The 17,692-nt window shown below is 37.1% G+C and overlaps 1 protein-coding gene across 4 annotated transcripts; it reads right to left on the bottom strand.

The window, feature by feature from the left end:
• Positions 1 to 4,270: 4,270 nt before the first annotated feature.
• On the bottom strand, positions 4,271 to 10,772 carry LOC112164982 (sphingosine kinase 1). Of its 4 annotated transcripts, XM_040506866.1 has the most exons (12): positions 10,265 to 10,771; positions 10,024 to 10,146; positions 9,812 to 9,912; positions 9,501 to 9,573; positions 9,224 to 9,310; positions 9,052 to 9,129; positions 8,838 to 8,908; positions 8,373 to 8,663; positions 8,106 to 8,228; positions 6,564 to 7,954; positions 6,020 to 6,193; positions 4,271 to 4,633 (listed from the first exon to the last, which is right to left on the bottom strand). In XM_040506866.1, exons 1-10 carry the CDS (start codon positions 10,599 to 10,601, stop codon positions 7,757 to 7,759), a joined length of 1,482 nt encoding a protein of 493 aa, XP_040362800.1. In that variant the 5' UTR covers positions 10,602 to 10,771; the 3' UTR covers positions 4,271 to 4,633; positions 6,020 to 6,193; positions 6,564 to 7,756. The 4 variants fall into 4 exon arrangements, with proteins under 4 accessions (XP_040362800.1, XP_024157118.1, XP_024157119.1 ...); XM_024301350.2 differs by having other exon boundaries at positions 6,020 to 7,954; XM_024301351.2 differs by lacking the exon at positions 10,265 to 10,771 and having other exon boundaries at positions 6,020 to 7,954; positions 9,501 to 9,576; positions 10,024 to 10,064.
• Positions 10,773 to 17,692: the final 6,920 nt, after the last annotated feature.

The following is a 17,692-nucleotide window of genomic DNA, read 5'->3' as shown; positions in this document are numbered from 1 at the left end:
CGCCTACTTTTCTTTCCGCGTTTGTACTTCGTCGGAACTTCAAAGATTTTCCACTCAGCTTCAGCATTTACAGAGTTACTCGTTTTGGAATTTTGTGTGTAAAACTTGATCATCATTTTCTTTTATCTTTTTGAATTTATCATTTTTTGGGCTTCTTTTTCTTTAAAGAAAATTACTACATATAATTTGAGCTCACAATAAAAGACGTTAAATCTCCTCACTCTTAAAAGAAAAATAGGTTACTCTTGTCACTCACATAAGAAAAAAATTATTGTATGCAAACAATAGCTCATCTATTGAGCACATGCATAGATCGATGGACGAGCTCGTATAAAATTATATGCTTGAACAAGTTAGAACCTCCACCCCATAAAGCACGTTGTAACCATAGGACATCGCATGGCACCCGGCACTCACAAGACTATTGCTACCAACATCATTGTGAACCCTTCATTAGGTGGCGGACTCTCCCAACTATACATGTAACCAACGTAAGAAATTAAAGGCTAAAAGATCCCTCAATAGTATCACACATAACCAATCTCAGTAGTGCAATTGTTGGCCAAATCCACGGATTACAGCAATCACCGGCCAAGAGTCAAACTCGATGTCATTTTCCAATTCTTTGTGAAAATTAAGCTAGACCAAAAAGTGAAAGTAACGCAAAATAAAGAACAAAAGTAGGTGTAAAGGTCCCAAATTCAAACCATAGGTAACATAAAGTGAAAAAAAAAACACACAACATAGATTGGTGTAATTTCTCTAGCTTAAACCGTACACTACGGTGTGCGTCCTTTTGTCAATACCCCAGATTTAATTATTAATGGTACATTGTTTCCTTAATTAATAAAGTAGTCCGCTATAGCTGCGCTGTGTGGGAGAGTTAATTAGTGGAGTAATTAACGGTAATAGATTGTTATTGGTTAAATAAACCACGTGTTTTGCGAAAGAAGATAAAACAAATTACTTGACTAATTGCAATGCTCATCTGGAGCAGTATGCATGCAAGAGAATAATAGTAAATAACTATTGTAATGAGCTAAGGACAAGAAAGTGATCCGAGCATGATCTAGATTCTCGAATTAAGATATTTATTTGTCTATTACTATAGTTTATTTTGTTTGGACAAATAGTATAGTTTAATTTGACCATATCATATAAATTGAACCTATGAATGAGTCACAAGGCTTAATTAACATATAGTCTCGGCCACATCTAACAATGTTGTTTCTTTCCTAGGATCAAAAGCCATCCTTTTGATAGTTTAGTGATAATCAGGCATTGACGGACAGCCACATGTATCTCCACTGATATACGTATATTTGGACAATTGTAGAAAACAATATATATATATATATATATATATATATATATATATATATATATATAACTGATCGATTTACAGGGTAAGGTGAAGAAGCTCGCAAAATAGTTTATTTCATGTATTTTTTCTTTTAACATTTATATATGAATTACAAATGTTAAGTGTTCCATGAAATATTTTAATCAATTTACACTTATTGTAAAGTGGTTGCACTTTACGTGAGTTATTTTCAGATATTTCAACAAACACCTGACTTTGTTTTTTTTTTTTTTTTTTTGGTATTAATTAACTCTCCATGCGCTCGTACAATTCAATATAGATTTGTCTAGTGGTTTCCCAACCCATCAACATACACGATTGTTAAGATCAAAATGGCATAATTAGCTTGTTTAAAGTTTAAACTAGGACGTAGCTGCATTACTTTGTAGTTCGTGAGAGGAGACTAAGATTAAGATAGGCCAGAACAAAAGAGGATAGGGTGAGTCAGTGACACTACGTACAATATTATGGTCTAGGATTCATCATATCCATGGACTTTATAATATGAGAAGACTCGGCAAATCATGCATGGACAAAAAGGTCGAATATGCATGCAGTACGTCATAAGATTCTCGATCACTGCAACTTGTTTTCCTAGGGCACAATTTGTTTCTGAACAAAGTAGCTTAGTTGGAATCTCATCGAGTGTTTGTACTGATTCTAAGTGATAACTCCAGACTAGCTAGTACTCCTCCAAGTTTCTATCTCTGTCACCTCTCTTCGTTCTCCTCCATTCATTTAGGTTTCCCAACTCTCTTTCTCCGTCATCTTCTAGTTCATGCCTCACCACGCACTTCGGCAAGTGTCGGTCGAGGCACCGTAAACTATGTCGTCATGAATTAATCGTAGTGTTGTTTTGCACATCTACGTGACTGAAAGTCCCTCGTTGAAAAATGGTGTACAAAATCGTTCATTATTAACCGCAACACATACGGAGCATATCAAATCTGTTTTGTAATACTTATCACCTAGCCTAGCTAGCAGCCCCAGCTAGCTGGTTTCTGACCCATGCATTGATATACATGATTGATAGCAATGTTAACTAGCGTTTTAACAAAACTACATATAGCTGTTTATGGACGATTGGGATCGATTAAGAATGATTTAAGATAGGCTGAATAAAGGAGGACAGTGGCTTAGACTTAGAGCAGTGAGTCAGTGACAGTAACCATTTTGAGGTCTCTAGGATTCATCATATTAGCTAGGCACACACTTTTTATAATAACAAGACTACAAAAACGTCAAAGCAAGACGCATGTACTATTAACAAAGTTAAGAACCAGATGAAGTATATGACATGCAATGATGTGATGCAATAAATTATTAACTTTGTTTCCAAGGAATATATTGCTTATAGACTACGTCCATTCCAAAATGAGAAAAGGATAATGTTCATATTGGCTCTTTCGTTGCGACTTGTAAAGATAAGGGGTCAAGCCAAAAACGCAGGCACCCATGGCCTTGTGCGATTTTGGAATCTACGCGTACTAATTTGGCTAGCTATGAAGCTTGGGAGTTGTACTGAGTTAGCTCAATTAGTTGATTAACAAGTAGCTAGGAATGATATCAATTATATATGTTTTTAGACTGCGGGTATGAATTGAGGATCCAATTCTGAGCTTCAGGATCCTAGTCACAAGTTTTAAGACGGGTATTGATTAATAAGTAGCTAGGAGTGATATCAATTACGTTTTTAGATAGCGGGTACAAATTGAGGTTCCAATTTTGAGTTCCAAGATCTTCGTCACATATTTAGATTGATTCCATGTTGATTTCATTATCTTTTTGTTACATGCAAGGGGATCAAACTCTTGACCTAAATCTAACATTTATTTCAAGTTCAGATAGATACTAATCTAAATATGGGAATGAATTGAACCATTTTTCAGTTGATGCAGTAAAATATTTGTTGGTGAAAATATGGCATTTTGTTGTGATTTATGCCACCCTAAGACCAATTATCGTACATCACCATGTGGGTTATACCCTAAAACTTGTTTCTCTAAATTTACTTCTTCAAATTCCTATCATTGTATGATAGAAATTTCCATTTATGTTTGACCCAAATTTCATTGACCAATTATCGCATATCATCATATATAAATTTCGAAGTAGAGAGAATTCTACAAATGGTCACTCAACTATGACTCATTCGACACTTTGGTCACTCAAGTTTCAAATATATCACTTTGTTCACTCAAGTATTATACTGTTATTCACAAAAGTCACCCAAGGGGAATTTTTTCTCACAACAAAGTGACTTTTGTGAATGACAGTGTAATACTTGAGTGACCAATATGATATATTTGAAACTTGAGTGACCAAAGTGTTTAATAAGTCATAGTTGAGTGATCAAAGTGACTATTCTCCATTCAAAGTATGAACTTGGAATCCATGCTTGAGTGGTCAAGTACGGATTTCCTAAAGACCCCAATAGGACAGGTGCTTACCAGAAACTCACAGGCCCAAAGATACGCTTGAGGTGTGAGGCCCAAACAAAGCAATGATCAAAGGTCATTGGTCCTTCACCTACTTCAGAGTTTTGCAGATATGTAACAGGAGTGCAGAAGAACTGCATGTACCAAGCCTTATTGTTACACCTTCCCTCCCGAATTTTCTGCCTTGGTCAATCTTAAGTTTTAGGCAGACCTTATTCCAATTTTGTGTTCTTACCCAAAATACTGTTGGGCATTAGAAATGTGATCGGTAAATATATTATCACGAATAGCTTTTCTTTGTTGTTGTTATTGTTGTTGATTCTTTCTTTGTCAGGAAAGGCATCAATACTTGGACCAAAAGAAAAAAGATCAACCATGGATATATGTATACTACCAATGATCGATTAGAGTTGCTTAAAGAGATGAGAGATTTCCAAAAAACAAAAAACGAAATTGAAGAAAGTGAATGTAATATTGAATTTGTGCTGCATTACTTATTTCACCAGCTAGTTTACAACTGTAAGATAACCAAAATGTACATTGAACAATAAACCAACTAATTGAATGTGAAAATGAAGGGGCCTTGTTCTTGTATAGCCTACTTGAGAACTCCCTACTTCACGTTGAATTGAGAATTGTTTTGAGCAAATCTGTTGTTTTATTGCTTCCCAAGCCGCCTTGTTCCATAGCAACTCGGTTCTTCATCATGTGGTATCTCTGTTGTAGAAGTCATATATAGCTCAATCCACTAACTTCATTTATAATTACACCAAGCCAAAATTACTCCCCCTTATGCTTGAGGTTGTTCATTTCTGAACCTTCGAATCCAGGCCTGCAAATCAATCAAAAACCAAAGATAAGACAAATGAATATGTAAAGATGGTTCAGCAACCCTCCTATACTATACTTTTCCAATGTGTCCAATGTGATGATGTAAAAGATTGAAATAATAACATTGGACCTAACTAAACAACACCATGAATTTAGAATTCATATCAACTGACCTAACTCAAAACATTGAATCATCCTTACTTGATAATATGCAAGTATCAAGGCTTTGGGTTCTGGGTTTGGATTGTATAAAGGGGTTTTGATCGGAGCCGGAGTTATTGCGCCATTGATTAGGGTTTTGGAGTGTGGAAGTGAGATTGGGAAAGGAGGAGCTGCGAGAAGTTTGAAGAGGTTAACTGAGAATGGGGATAATGGGTGGTCTATTTCAGCTCATGGAGAAGTCACAGCTCTGCTTAATTTATGTGAATGTGGTGAAAGCTCAGGTGGATTGGTTGGTTCAGCTTGTGGGGTGCTTAAGAATCTTGTTGGGGTGGAAGAGATAAAGAGGTTCATGATTGAACAAGGAGCTATACGGACTTTTATTGGGCTTGTGAGGTCTAAAGAGGAAGGGTTGCAGATATTTGCAATTAAGTTTCTGCAGAATATAGCTTCTGGGGACGAAGGGATGAAGGGAACTCATTTATCATATGAAAATTATAGATATTTTGTACTGTTTCCAAGGGGATTGAGAGCAATACTCTGCAATGCAAAAGGATAAGTTTTCAACATAGTAAATGGGTTTCCAATGTCTTATGAGCCTTGGAAACCTACTTTTTCTACTCAGGTTGAAGATTGGTTCTAGGGTTGTCCTTCCTTTAATCATTCCTAGTTGTTTCCGACTGGTATTTTCTCGCTACTTTTTTGTACATCACAGACCTCATCACAATAGTAAGGTTCAAACAAGATTACAAACTGAAAGGATTATAGCATCACAGCAGTAATCTGGGTTATAACCATCTCTTAAAATATAACCTTCATAACCCTCAAGTAAGGTTCAAACAGGATTGCAAACTGAAAGGATTATAGCATCACAGTAGTAATCTGGAAAAAGAAAAATCACAAGGAAACAAGTAATCTGACTTAAAATTCCTGTTCATATTCTTCATCACAATGGCAACAAATAAATGGACCACAACAAATCTTGAGGCTCGAATTGGTCCATTTTCTCATTCTCTCTTTCAAAAGCTACATTCTATGATAAAGCCTACATTCTGTTAGATTTGATGTCTTGATTATTGCTACTTAGACATGAAATGAGTGCAACAAACACACAAAACAATTATCATCCATCACCACCATACAGAGCTTAAATTTCTGAAAAAAGGACAGACCCGCACATCAATCAAAAACAAAAGATAAGAGAAATGAATATGTGGAGGACAGTTACCTTTGCCGGTACCTTTTCCTTCGAAGCGATCTGAAATGGAGAGAATGCCAATATAAGCCACCAACGCCTGTTGCAGCAGCAAGAATGGAGGCTACGTATGCCACCATAGCCTTTTGCAGCTGCATGAGCCTGCTTCCTCTTAAAGATATCCTCTTCCTTAAATTGGTGAGGGAACTAGATGACAAACCAACCCAAATTCAAAATACTTGATGATAAAAATGAATAGAGGCATTAATTTTATTTATTTCTTTGACGAAAATAGAGAGTTAAAACAAAATTAATAAGTGAGGAGTTAGAAAAATCAAACAAGATTGCAAACGATAAAGACTGAAAGGAATACAGCATCAAAGTAATCTGGAAAAAAGAAATTGTGTATACGGGTATAGAACTCAGCCTGATTTGAATGAAATTGTGCCCCAATTAAATGATATGATACTCTGAAAATCTATATTTTCTAAGGGATCAGAACGAAAAATCATACTCCTGGGATATTTCGTTACGATTAAGACAAATAAAAGCAATATGAACCCTCAAAGACTTATACCTTGCGCCTGGCTGCCCTGAAACTCACGGCTGCCCAAACCCTCTTTCCTATTCCTCCCATTCCAAAAACAAGTCAAGTGGACAATGGATTGCTTGAACAAAGCATCCATTAACATTCAAATGGTAAAGGGATTTAGAAATCGAGAGAGAAACAGAGAGAGAGAGAACGGGGAAAGAAGAGGGGTTTAGAATCTTAGGGAGAGGAAGAGGTTATGCGTTTTTGGAGCAATAACTATGAGGGCCTTTCTATACAGTGAAGGCCTTGATTTGAAAGCCAAATATATTCAATTTCCCAACTCCATTTCACCTGCTTTCTCAGAAAATAGCAGAGAGTACACTGACATGGTGAGGAGTTCAGATTTGACAAGGATCATGCTCCTTCTTCCGCAGGTTTCCCACTTCCCTAGAATAGAATCTTGAATAGCTGGCAGAAAAATTGATTTTCCCAACTGCTTTCACCTACTTTCTGACCTCTTCAGTAATAGCTGGGCAGACTGATTTTTAACTGGCTGTACAAAGTAAATTGTTGAAATTTCCCGCCCAAATCTCCCTCCAAGCTCTGGCAAGCCAAGGCTGCAAGGACATTGGCTTCACATGGGAATTGAACTGCAAGCTCTACTCTGAATTGAAAGGGTGTACTAGACATGTCTGTACAACTGGTCCATGTTTGTTAATTGCCTGCAAGCATATGTGTACCTTTCCGCTACATTTCAATTTTCCCTAATCCCAGTTAGGTCCTTACGGTTTAGGTGGGTCTCATTCTTTAATCAATGGGTTCCAACTAGGTGAAATACAAGCCTTGAAGGATAATATACTATGAAGCAAAACATGCATGTGTGTCCATTACATGATATCTATAGGAATTGTGATCAGTCAATTAGCACAAAAATAGCTTTTGCTTTGTTGTTGTATTTGGTTCGTTCTTTATCAAGATGAGCATGAACACAAGTATATAGCAAATGATCAGAGAGGCACACTACATCAAAGCAAAATCTTCAAACATGACCTGCATATTATTTTTTCAGCAAGCAAGTTCCCAAGGAATGTCTCCTATATATAACTCAATCCCTTGTCAGATCTAATATTCTAATTTGTTGTTGAGGCCTTACATGTAGGGTAGAATGAACAAATACGACTATCATGTGTGGTATTTCTCTGTGTGATGAAAAATCAAATCCATATAAAATGTATATTTTACACCGGGGAAGGGGAAAACAGAGTGGCTAAACCTTGATCCAAAGTTATTTGAAGTTTATCGTACACCATTAGTGTTTTCTGATGACATTTGTATGCTCCTTTGCCCCTAGCGAGGACCTCACCATCTGAGTCCACTATCCCTTCCTTCGTTGAATCATCAGCGCGAGCACCAGGCTCTAGAATGAAAGCTTTCACCTGTTGCATGTTTGCAGGAAAAGAGACAGAATCAACAGATGCAAAAACGTTACTGGACCTTCTCCCAAGCTCTTGGTATTGAAGTAGCAAAGCTTCCTAACTTCAAAGTAGCAAAGTAAATTATATGGCTCAGCAGTTTGATCTTGCTCACCTTGAAGTATAGCACATATGGTGACTTGACATGAGTCCCAGTGCTCAACCCTGTCATTAATGAGAGCAAGGACAATTTTGGGCAAGCCCTCATAATTATAACGTCTAGATAACCATCTGAGAACTGCATACAAGGAGCACACATGCATTATTCTTTTCACACAAATAAGTTCTGAAGCATTTGTTTCATATAAACATTCCCTGACTGTAGAACAGAGAAATATCTGAAGCAGAGATGTTAATCTGTTATGCAATTTTACAGACCAACCTTGGCATCAGGAGCTGCCCTTGTGTCTTCACCTCCCCAAGGTACATTGTGAAGCCACACTGAAACAAACGGTCCTTTGATTGTTCTCCAGTTCATGTTCTTTAGATTAATATCAGGTCCCTCATAGCCAAGCTGTCGAACCTTAGTAGGCTTTTCTTGACTTGGATCATTGTTAGTAGATTCACCATCGTAATTGTAACTAGTAGGCTCTCCAAACCCTTCGAAGCCAGGCGCAGGCACAAAAGAAATAGATCCGTTATATTGCCTCAAATGCACAATTCGTTGAATGGCCTAAAAATAAGAAAACAATTGGTATTAAAATATTCATATCTTGCCATTCACTACCATCCCAACATGTTAACCAATTTCAAGCAACTCACCAGAGATACATAACACACAAATAACAGAGCGAGCAAGGCATAATCTAGTGGACTAGAACATAACAAATGAGATGTTAAAACTTACATAGAAATCAAGACGAGCACTTCCCATCCACCTATACTTTTCAGACTCAATGTCAACATCTGCTACTAAGCCTGAAAGGAAATAAAATCATTACATATTACTATTCCAGTCCAAATCTTATTATTATTATTATTATTATTTTCAAGAAAAAGGGTAAAAGACACTGCTTAAAGTATCAAATCCACACTATCCTGTGGTAAAACTCTTGACATACCCCATGCGAGCATCAACACACTAAAAAATTTTGTCTTCCCCTGCCATATGGTAGCTACATCCAATGAACGCTTATGTCCTGTCAGTAAGTTTAAGATGAAGAAATTTACTTAACAAAATAATCAAGAGGGAGAGAGAGAATAATAAATATACTGACAAATACCATAAGCAACCTCTAATAATGGCGAGAACAGCATTTGATACTTTACAAGGTTCACCAACAGAATCTAGAAGAGATTTTGCCATTCCATTTCCAGTACCTAAACACGGAAACATCAGTTGTCCAAATTGCTAATGAAAAAAATAAATAAATAAATAAATAAAAATAAAAATAATCCTGACTAGCGACTAGAGACTATGTCTTGCTCATGTTCCAGGACTTTAAAGGTTTCAAACTTATCAAACAAAAGTACCGCAAAATATAAAATTGAGAGATCAAGAGTATCAAACCTGCAGGAACTACTCCGAGAGGCATCTTTATTGCAGTGTCCCAATCCTCTCTCTCAAGAAGTCCATTTACTACCTACTAAAAAGTGTGGTACTTGTAAGAAGAAAATGATGAGCTTAATATATGCACAAGTATCTTCAAGACAAATTAATCTACACACACACACACATACAAATGGTACTAATGATATATCAGACTTGATCCCCTGTGGGAATATAGTCTGTAATTCAACATTACTACTTCAAAACCATTCCAGCTCTCGAAAGGAGTTTAACCGAAAAATCACTACATGTTTACTAAAGCTACAACCAACCTCAACCAAGATTCCATCCCCACTGACGCAAACAATGCCATCATACTTTGAAAGATCTAGAGTTTTCGCAACTTCCTTCGCATGCAGTTGATACTGAGTTTCTGAAAACCACATACGCACACAAATTTCCAAGTGTCACCAACAATCCGAAAATCGAAAGGTCAACAACAACATATACCATCTAGTATCTACCAATGCACAAGATTTCAAACCTTGCAGTGTAAACTGAACACCAGCATCATCAAAAAGCGGCTTCACTTCATCAACAAAAATCTTCGAAGCCGATTTGCTCCCTCCAAATGGATTCACAAACACAAACAGCCTCTTCGGCCGTCCTGTTTGTTTTCAAAAACAAAATCAAAAATTAAGAGCAGTTCAAAAAAAAAAAAAAGGACTTGATCGAACTTTAGCTTGAGCTAAAAGAAACTGAAACAAGAACAGCTCGACAGTTACCGAGAGAATCGATGAATTCGAGAAGCTTCTGGCACCAGAGCCTCTGCGAGTCCTCTGATAAAGGCTCGAACACCAAGTCCATCCTGACCAGAGCTCCTCCGCTACTGCCGACGCAGCAGATTCCACCTCCGCCGTCGACCAGAGCTCCGATTCTGATCTTCGGACCCTCCACTTTGACCCCGAGGACCTCCTTCTCGACGATCAAGCTCCTCTCGCCTCTCTCCGTCCACCGCAGCACGCCGTCGGCGAAGAACGTGACCGGCGTTACGGCGCCGTTTATGAGGACCCGGTCGGAGAGTACGGGCCGGGAGGAGGAGTCGGAGTCGGGTCGGTCCATCTCTGTAGTCGTGAAGAGTCGTTGACGCTAAGTTTTGGTGAAGAAGAAGAAGAAGAAGTGAACCGGGTTTTTTGATGTGAGCGAGGAAATTGGAAACGAACGCAACTGGAATTTGGTTGCATTTGATCAAAAGTCGTGAAAATCAAGCTCGTTGTATATTTTCAGATGTCACGCGTCATGTCAACGTCATGCGCTGTGTGAGTCAAAGAAACTCTATATATCCTATGGTTTGAATGAATGACGTGTATCCAAATTTAACCATCCTAATACATGCTCAAAAATTGTCATAAAAAAAGAAAAATGTAATTTTTATGCCTCCGTTAACACTTGACACAGCCGAGACAACGATGAGTTTTCTGCCTCAAGGAAGTGGAGTGACATAAGTTTTGAGAATCCAAGAGAATGTCACATAAAGACAAGCCGTTACCTTTGTTTATGAAATTGGATTAGGATACAAAAAATATATTCATAAATATATTGTTTATTAACTCGTATGAATCGAAATCAAAACTATGGAGCTATTCTAATAAGGACCACTAAAATGAGAACTATTAAAGACTTTTTAATCAATGGTTTGAGAGACCCATTTTTCGATTACATTACGACAAATCAACCGTTAGATGTTTATGTATGTATAAGTAGATCAATTCTAAAAATTTTCTTCCAAATTGCTAATTATTAAGCTACCGAACTTTATCAAATTAATGGACAAACCAAATATGTCAAACATGAACAGTTCATGTTCATAACTGATAGATTATGATTATGAATGTCTTAACTATTTTCAATTTAGTTGAAATTACATAAATGAAATATCTAAACATCTAACAGCTAATTTGTGGAAATGTGATCGAAATGTAGGTCTCACAGAAAAGTTGACTAGTCATTTCAGTGGTCCTCAATAAAAGGACTCCCATCAAAGCTCCTTATCAACCTAATCTACCTAAGCTTTTAACTACATGGTGACACGTGTTAATAAGTACATCTAATTACTTATATCAATTTTTCCCCACTACACTTTTATTTTAATTTTTTAATCCTTACTCATTTCACGACCAAGCAGTAGTACTGCTCCTTTGTCTTCTTCATCAAGTTCAAACCATGCCTTTTCTTTGTTCTTCTTATTTTTCTTTGCAATCCCATTCCTCCAAAAGAAAAGCCACAAAGTTTCAATCTTACAAATTTCCAACGACACCCAGTACACCAAAATCGATTTTCCGACCAGCCCAGATGGACAAGGAGCCTCTACTCCCCTACACATCAAGCCCAAGGTGAAATCTCTCACCTTTAACAAACCTCTGGCCTTTACCGAAGCGCGATGAAGTCTAAGTCCCTGAGTTTTGGTGAATTAGGTGTCGCCGGAAAATTGAGGAGGGTTTAGTGTGTTTCTTTCTTAAGGTTTAGTGGGTGAGCTTTGGTGAATTGGGGACCCAAGCTTTCTTTCTTCTTCGAGTGTTTAGTAATTGATCTGGGTCTTCTTCCTATTTGATTTATTTGGGCAAATATTGAGAAAGTTTGAATCTTTTCTAGTGTTTGGGTAAGTGATGATGGTTTAGTGTGTTTCTTCTTCTTCTTCAATAATACAAACAGCAACTAATGAATAATGATTTGAGATGAATGAGGTTGGGGTCGAATTGTTAAGCCATGGATATGTATGAACAGTGTGATAAAGAAGAACAGACAGAGAGGGAGCTGACAAGAAGAGAGGAAGAAGAAAATAATAGAGAAGAGGTGGAATATGACAAACATCTGGAAAGGGTATTATTGTAAAATTAGTTACTCAAGGAGATTTGGACCATTGGATGCTGTTTTAGCCATGTGTCTAACTCTAGTGAAAAGCTTAGGTAGCTTAGGAGAGAAATGAGATTAGGAGAGGATCCTCTCCCAATTTGATAACTTCTATACTTCCAGATGAATTTGATAACTTCTATAGTTCCCTCCATTCAGAGGCAGGGCCCAGTGGGTTTCCTGCCCCACTCACATTTTCACCAAAAAGTTTATATATATATATATATATATATATATATATATTATAGTATTAGTATTATATTAATATCAGGTTTTTAATATATATTTTTATATTATTTTTTTCACTTTCAGGATAGCACTTCACGTGCTCTTCTTGTTTTCTTTGTTGGGACTTGGGATTATTTGAGGAAGAAAACACGTTTGAAATATCATAAATTATTTTTCGTTTCCCAATTTTTTTGACATCAATAATAAAATTGATTACAATTAGTGATTCTTATTTTCTGATTACTTACATATTTTTAAGTCTAATAGGAAAATGATTTAAAAAAAAATTCTATTACATCAATAACATGTGTGTGTGTGTGTATTTTCATCAAGTAACAATTCTCAATCAATTCTTTTGTGAAGAGTATTGTTGTAGTCACTTCTTTTAATTCTTACTACTACTCTATTCTTCATTCAAATATGTTAAGATACTTAAAAAGAAAAGAAAATCCTAGTGCAGAGGAGTCGTCGGATATAAATACCTCATTCATTCAAATATGTTAAGATACTTAAAAAGAAAAGAAAATCCTAGTATAGAGGAGTCGTCGGGTATAAATACCTCATTAGATTCATCCCCCGCAAAAAAAAAAAAAACGAAGAAGAATGATAGTAATTTAGAGAAGCCTTGTCCTGAAATTAATGAAAAATATCCTTCTGATCCTGGAAATCGTCCTCCAATTTCAACTTATCGTCCTAATGTTCAAAATGAAGTACGCATATATTATCTATAAAAAGGTCCTTGTCAACCTAGAGCTCACGAGTTTCCTGATGATTGCTTGATTTCATATATTGAGAAAGACATTTTTGCTAGCATAGATAATGAAACTATCATGCAAAGATTTCAAAATATGAAATCTCATCAAGGGCAATTACCATTGTAATAGATATAAATTACATTTAAAGATTTTGTATTTTTTTTTTTTGCCCCAGTGAACCTAAATTCCTGACTCCGCCACTGCCTCCATTGACAAGACCACTTGCATTTAAATATTGGTTTTACTTATCTATTATTAACAGAACATGTTTTGTTAGCTAAAACTAAAACATTTAACAGAAATAACTCTAAAAGATTAAAAAAAAATTGATAATAAATTAAATCATAAGGGTAAATATGACAATTACAATTTTTTTTAATAAATTAAAAAAGAAAATAAATGGAATAAAACGCTCATTGCAAAGAGAAGATAGTAGGAGAAAAAAGTGGATTGTGGGATCATTTAGTAAAAGAGTTGTTAAATAGTGCTTCTAGCGAGATTCAAAAGTGCTAAATGCTTTCCAATATTTTCAACTAAAGTGTTCACTTAGTTTATAGGTTTTCTTGTTTGATATTCCAAACTTCTTGTTTTAGTTTGTCGATCACGAAAAAGACATTTCTTAGCTTTGAGCATACTTTTTCGATGATGTAGGGGGCCTTCCCATTTAGGCTCTAACTTCCACCCAGTATAAAATAAAATATATTTTTTTAAAAGGATATAACTTATGACACACGTTTTACATGGAATAAAAAACAGTAAATATAGTGAGAAAGAAAAGTGGATTGCGGCAGACTTTTATTAGTTGTAAACATACTTGTCCAGTTGTCCCTAGGGATGGCATAAAAACCCACGGGTACCCGTTCTATTAGGGTAAAAAAATTCGGGTGTTTCATAACTTTAGTGCATGCAACCAACAATGTGCAAGCACAAAGCTGTTTATTATGAATAGGACCCCTCTATTGATACAGTTACATGCAGATGGGTTTGCCACAATCATACATGGCTTATGGGTTTGCAACAACCGTGTGGTGTTTCAAGTCTTACAATGTTTTCCACCTAAATTGACTTTAATCTAGGTTGGCGACATGCCATGGTTATTGTCTCTAAGTTCTGTTGTTTGTGCCCCTCAGCATTTGATTCCATTCTGTCAACTCGGATGCTACCTGTTTTTTTTTTCCTCTTTTCAGTAGAAAAGAATACTTTGATTTTAGGGTTTTCAATCATTTTCTATTCATCCCACAAAGGGGTATATATACAAGGACAAGAGGAGTAGTCTAACCCTAATAGGAAACAATCATTCCTATAATTACATGATAACCTAAATAAATAAGAATCATAATTACATAAGATTTACAGCTATTCTACACTCCCCCTCAAGTTGGTGCATAGATATCTATCATGCCCAACTTGTCAACTGAGCTGTTGAATATCTTCCTGGACACTCCTTTAGTAAGAACATCAGCTAACTGCTCTTCTGAGTTTACAAATGGAAAACGAATAACCTTTCTGTCAAGATTTTCTTTAATAAAATGACGGTCAACCTCCACATGCTTTGTCCTATCATGCTGAACTGGATTATGTGCAATCTCAATTGCAGCTTTATTATCACAATGCAAATCCATAGGTTGTCTAAGCTTGTAACCTAGATCTTTCAGGACATTACGAATCCATAACATTTCACAGACTCCATGTGCCATACCTCGAAATTCAGCTTCTGCACTTGATCTGGCCACAATTTTCTGTTTCTTGCTACGCCAAGTGACAAGGTTCCCTCCTACAAAAGTGAAGTACCCAGATGTAGAACACCTGTCAGTTTTATCACCAGCCCAATCTGCATCTGTGTATCCCCCAACTTCCAATTCATCCTTTTTCTCAAACAGTAATCCTTTACCTGGGGCCATCTTCAAATACCTCAAAATCTGAAAAACTGCATCCATATGTTCTTCACTAGGACAATGCATAAACTGACTGACAACACTCACAGCATAAGCAATATCAGGTCTAGTATGTGAAAGATAAATCAACCTTCCTACAAGACGTTGATACCTTCCTTTATCAGTTGGAATTTGATCAGGATAAATGGCAAGTCTGTGATTCATCTCAATGGGTGTCTCAATTGGACTGCAGTCCAGCATCCCCGTTTCAGTAAGTAAGTCAAGAACATACTTCCTCTGTGACAGTGAAATTCCCTTCTTAGACCTCGCAACTTCAATACCCAGAAAATACTTCAGTTGCCCCAGATCCTTCATTTCAAACTCCTTTGACAGATACTTTTGTAACTCATTCATCTCTTTCGGATCATCCCCTGTAACAATCATGTCATCAACATACACAATAAGAGCTGTAATCTTACCATTCTTGCGCTTGATAAACAAGGTATGGTCATAATTGCTCTGTCTGTACCCAAAGGCTCTCATGGCCTTTGAAAATCTCCCAAACCAGGCTCTTGGAGATTGCTTCAGGCCATAGAAAGACTTCTTCAATTTACACACCTTGCCAACTTCACTTGGGTAATTCTTAACACCTGGGGGCACATCCATGCACACTTCTTCTTCCAAATTCCCATTAAGAAACGCATTCTTCACATCAAACTGGTGCAAGGGCCAATCTTTGTTTGCTGCAAGTGAGATTAGAATCCGAACAGTATTGATCTTTGTCACAGGGGCAAAAGTCTCCTCATAATCAATCCCATAACGTTGTGTGTATCCTTTGGCAACCAACTTCGCCTTGTATCTATTAATAGTTCCATCTGCATTAAGCTTCACAGTAAATACCCAACGACACCCTACAGTCTTCTTTCCAACCGGCATAGGTACTAGTTCCCATGTTGCATTCTTTTGAAGAACTTCCAATTCTTCATTCATCGCCTTTGTCCATTTTGGATCCGTCAATGCATCCTGCACGTTACTAGGAATAGATACAGTAGATAATTGATCAATAACAAGTGCATGTGACCCAGAAATCCTATGGTTAGACATAAAATTAGCTATAGGGTATTTAGCTTTGGCTTTGATATCTGGTTCATATTGTTTCTTAGGAATTCCCTTGGTAACCCTTTGTGATTTCCTAGGTTCGACACTTTCTAATCCAAAAGATTCATTAAATTTTAGGGGTACCTGAGGAGGATCATTCTGACCGGGATCTTCAGTTGGTGATGCAGAAGGGGGAATATCTTGTGTGTGAGCTTCAGATACGTCTTGATTTTGATTCAAACTATCCAGAAAAGTCGTCTCTTCTGTCTCGGAATTCACAACACTCTGTTCGGCAGTTACATTTTCTGTTTCGGAATTCACAACAGTCTGTTCGGCAGTCGCATTTTCTGTTTCGGAATTCGCAACACTTCGTTCGGCAGTCGCATTGTCTATTTCGGAATTCACAATGCTCTGTTCGGCAACTGCATTTTCTATTTCCAAATTTCTACCCTCAAATGTATCCTCCAAATTTTCCAAGTCTTCAAAGACATCAAAATCAATAATAGAACGAGGATTCCCTTCACAACCTCTCTCCCCTTGAAGGGAAGACTGAGAAGCTCCCCCTGAGTAATAAGGCTCGGATTCATGAAAAGCAACATCAAGAGAGACATGTAAAGTGCCAGTAAGGGGATCATAACATCGATAACCCTTCTGGAAGTCAGCATAACCAACAAAGATACACTTACGGGCACGGGGATCAAGCTTGCTGCGTTGAGGCTTGGGAATATGAACATAGGCTGTGCACCCAAACACCTGGGGCTCCAAATTAGGCATAGAAGGGACGGTCAAAAATGTATGAAGCTTCTGATGAGGGTTCTGAAACTCAATCACCCGTGAAGGAGTACGGTTGATAAGATATGCTGCAGATTTTACTGCTTCTCCCTAATAGGACCGAGGTACATTCATGCCAAATAAGGAAGCACAAACAACTTCCATCAACTGCCTGTTCTTCCGTTCTGCTAACCTATTTTGTTGAGGAGTATAAGAATTGGAGGTTTGATGACGAATTCCATGTGACCGGCAAAACTCAATCATAGGGCCATTCACAAACTCTCCACCATTGTCAGACTGAAACACTCTGATGGATTGTTGATACTGAGTTGCCACCATTTTGTAAAATTCGATAAACATTCCAAATACATCACTCTTATTCTTCAGTAATGACACCCATGTCATGCGAGTGCAATCATCAATAAACGTTACAAAATACCGAGCTCCAGAAAGAGAAGGAATCTTTGCAGGACCCTAGACATCAGAGTGAATTTTCATAAAAGGAACAGGACTTTTATTAAGACTTGGTGAATATGAAATACGGTGGCTCTTGGCCAGTTCACAAATGTCACAATGG

The sequence above is a fragment of the Rosa chinensis genome, chromosome 5 (genome assembly GCF_002994745.2).
Source record: "Rosa chinensis cultivar Old Blush chromosome 5, RchiOBHm-V2, whole genome shotgun sequence".
In the NCBI taxonomy this organism is placed as follows: Eukaryota; Viridiplantae; Streptophyta; class Magnoliopsida; order Rosales; family Rosaceae; genus Rosa; species Rosa chinensis.
This window is presented reverse-complemented; position numbering and strand designations above follow the sequence as displayed.

Excerpts from the sequence above, each read along its gene's own strand:
- LOC112164982 (XM_024301350.2), bottom strand. The coding sequence starts at position 10,601 with ATGGACCGACCCGACTCCGACTCCTCCTCCCGGCCCGTACTCTCCGAC. Across the intron at positions 9,574-9,811 it reads GGGATGGAATCTTGGTTGAG|GTAGTAAATGGACTTCTTGA; the intron begins GTTGGTTGTAGC and ends ACTTTTTAGTAG. Across the intron at positions 7,955-8,105 it reads CATATGTGCTATACTTCAAG|GTGAAAGCTTTCATTCTAGA; the intron begins GTGAGCAAGATC and ends AACATGCAACAG.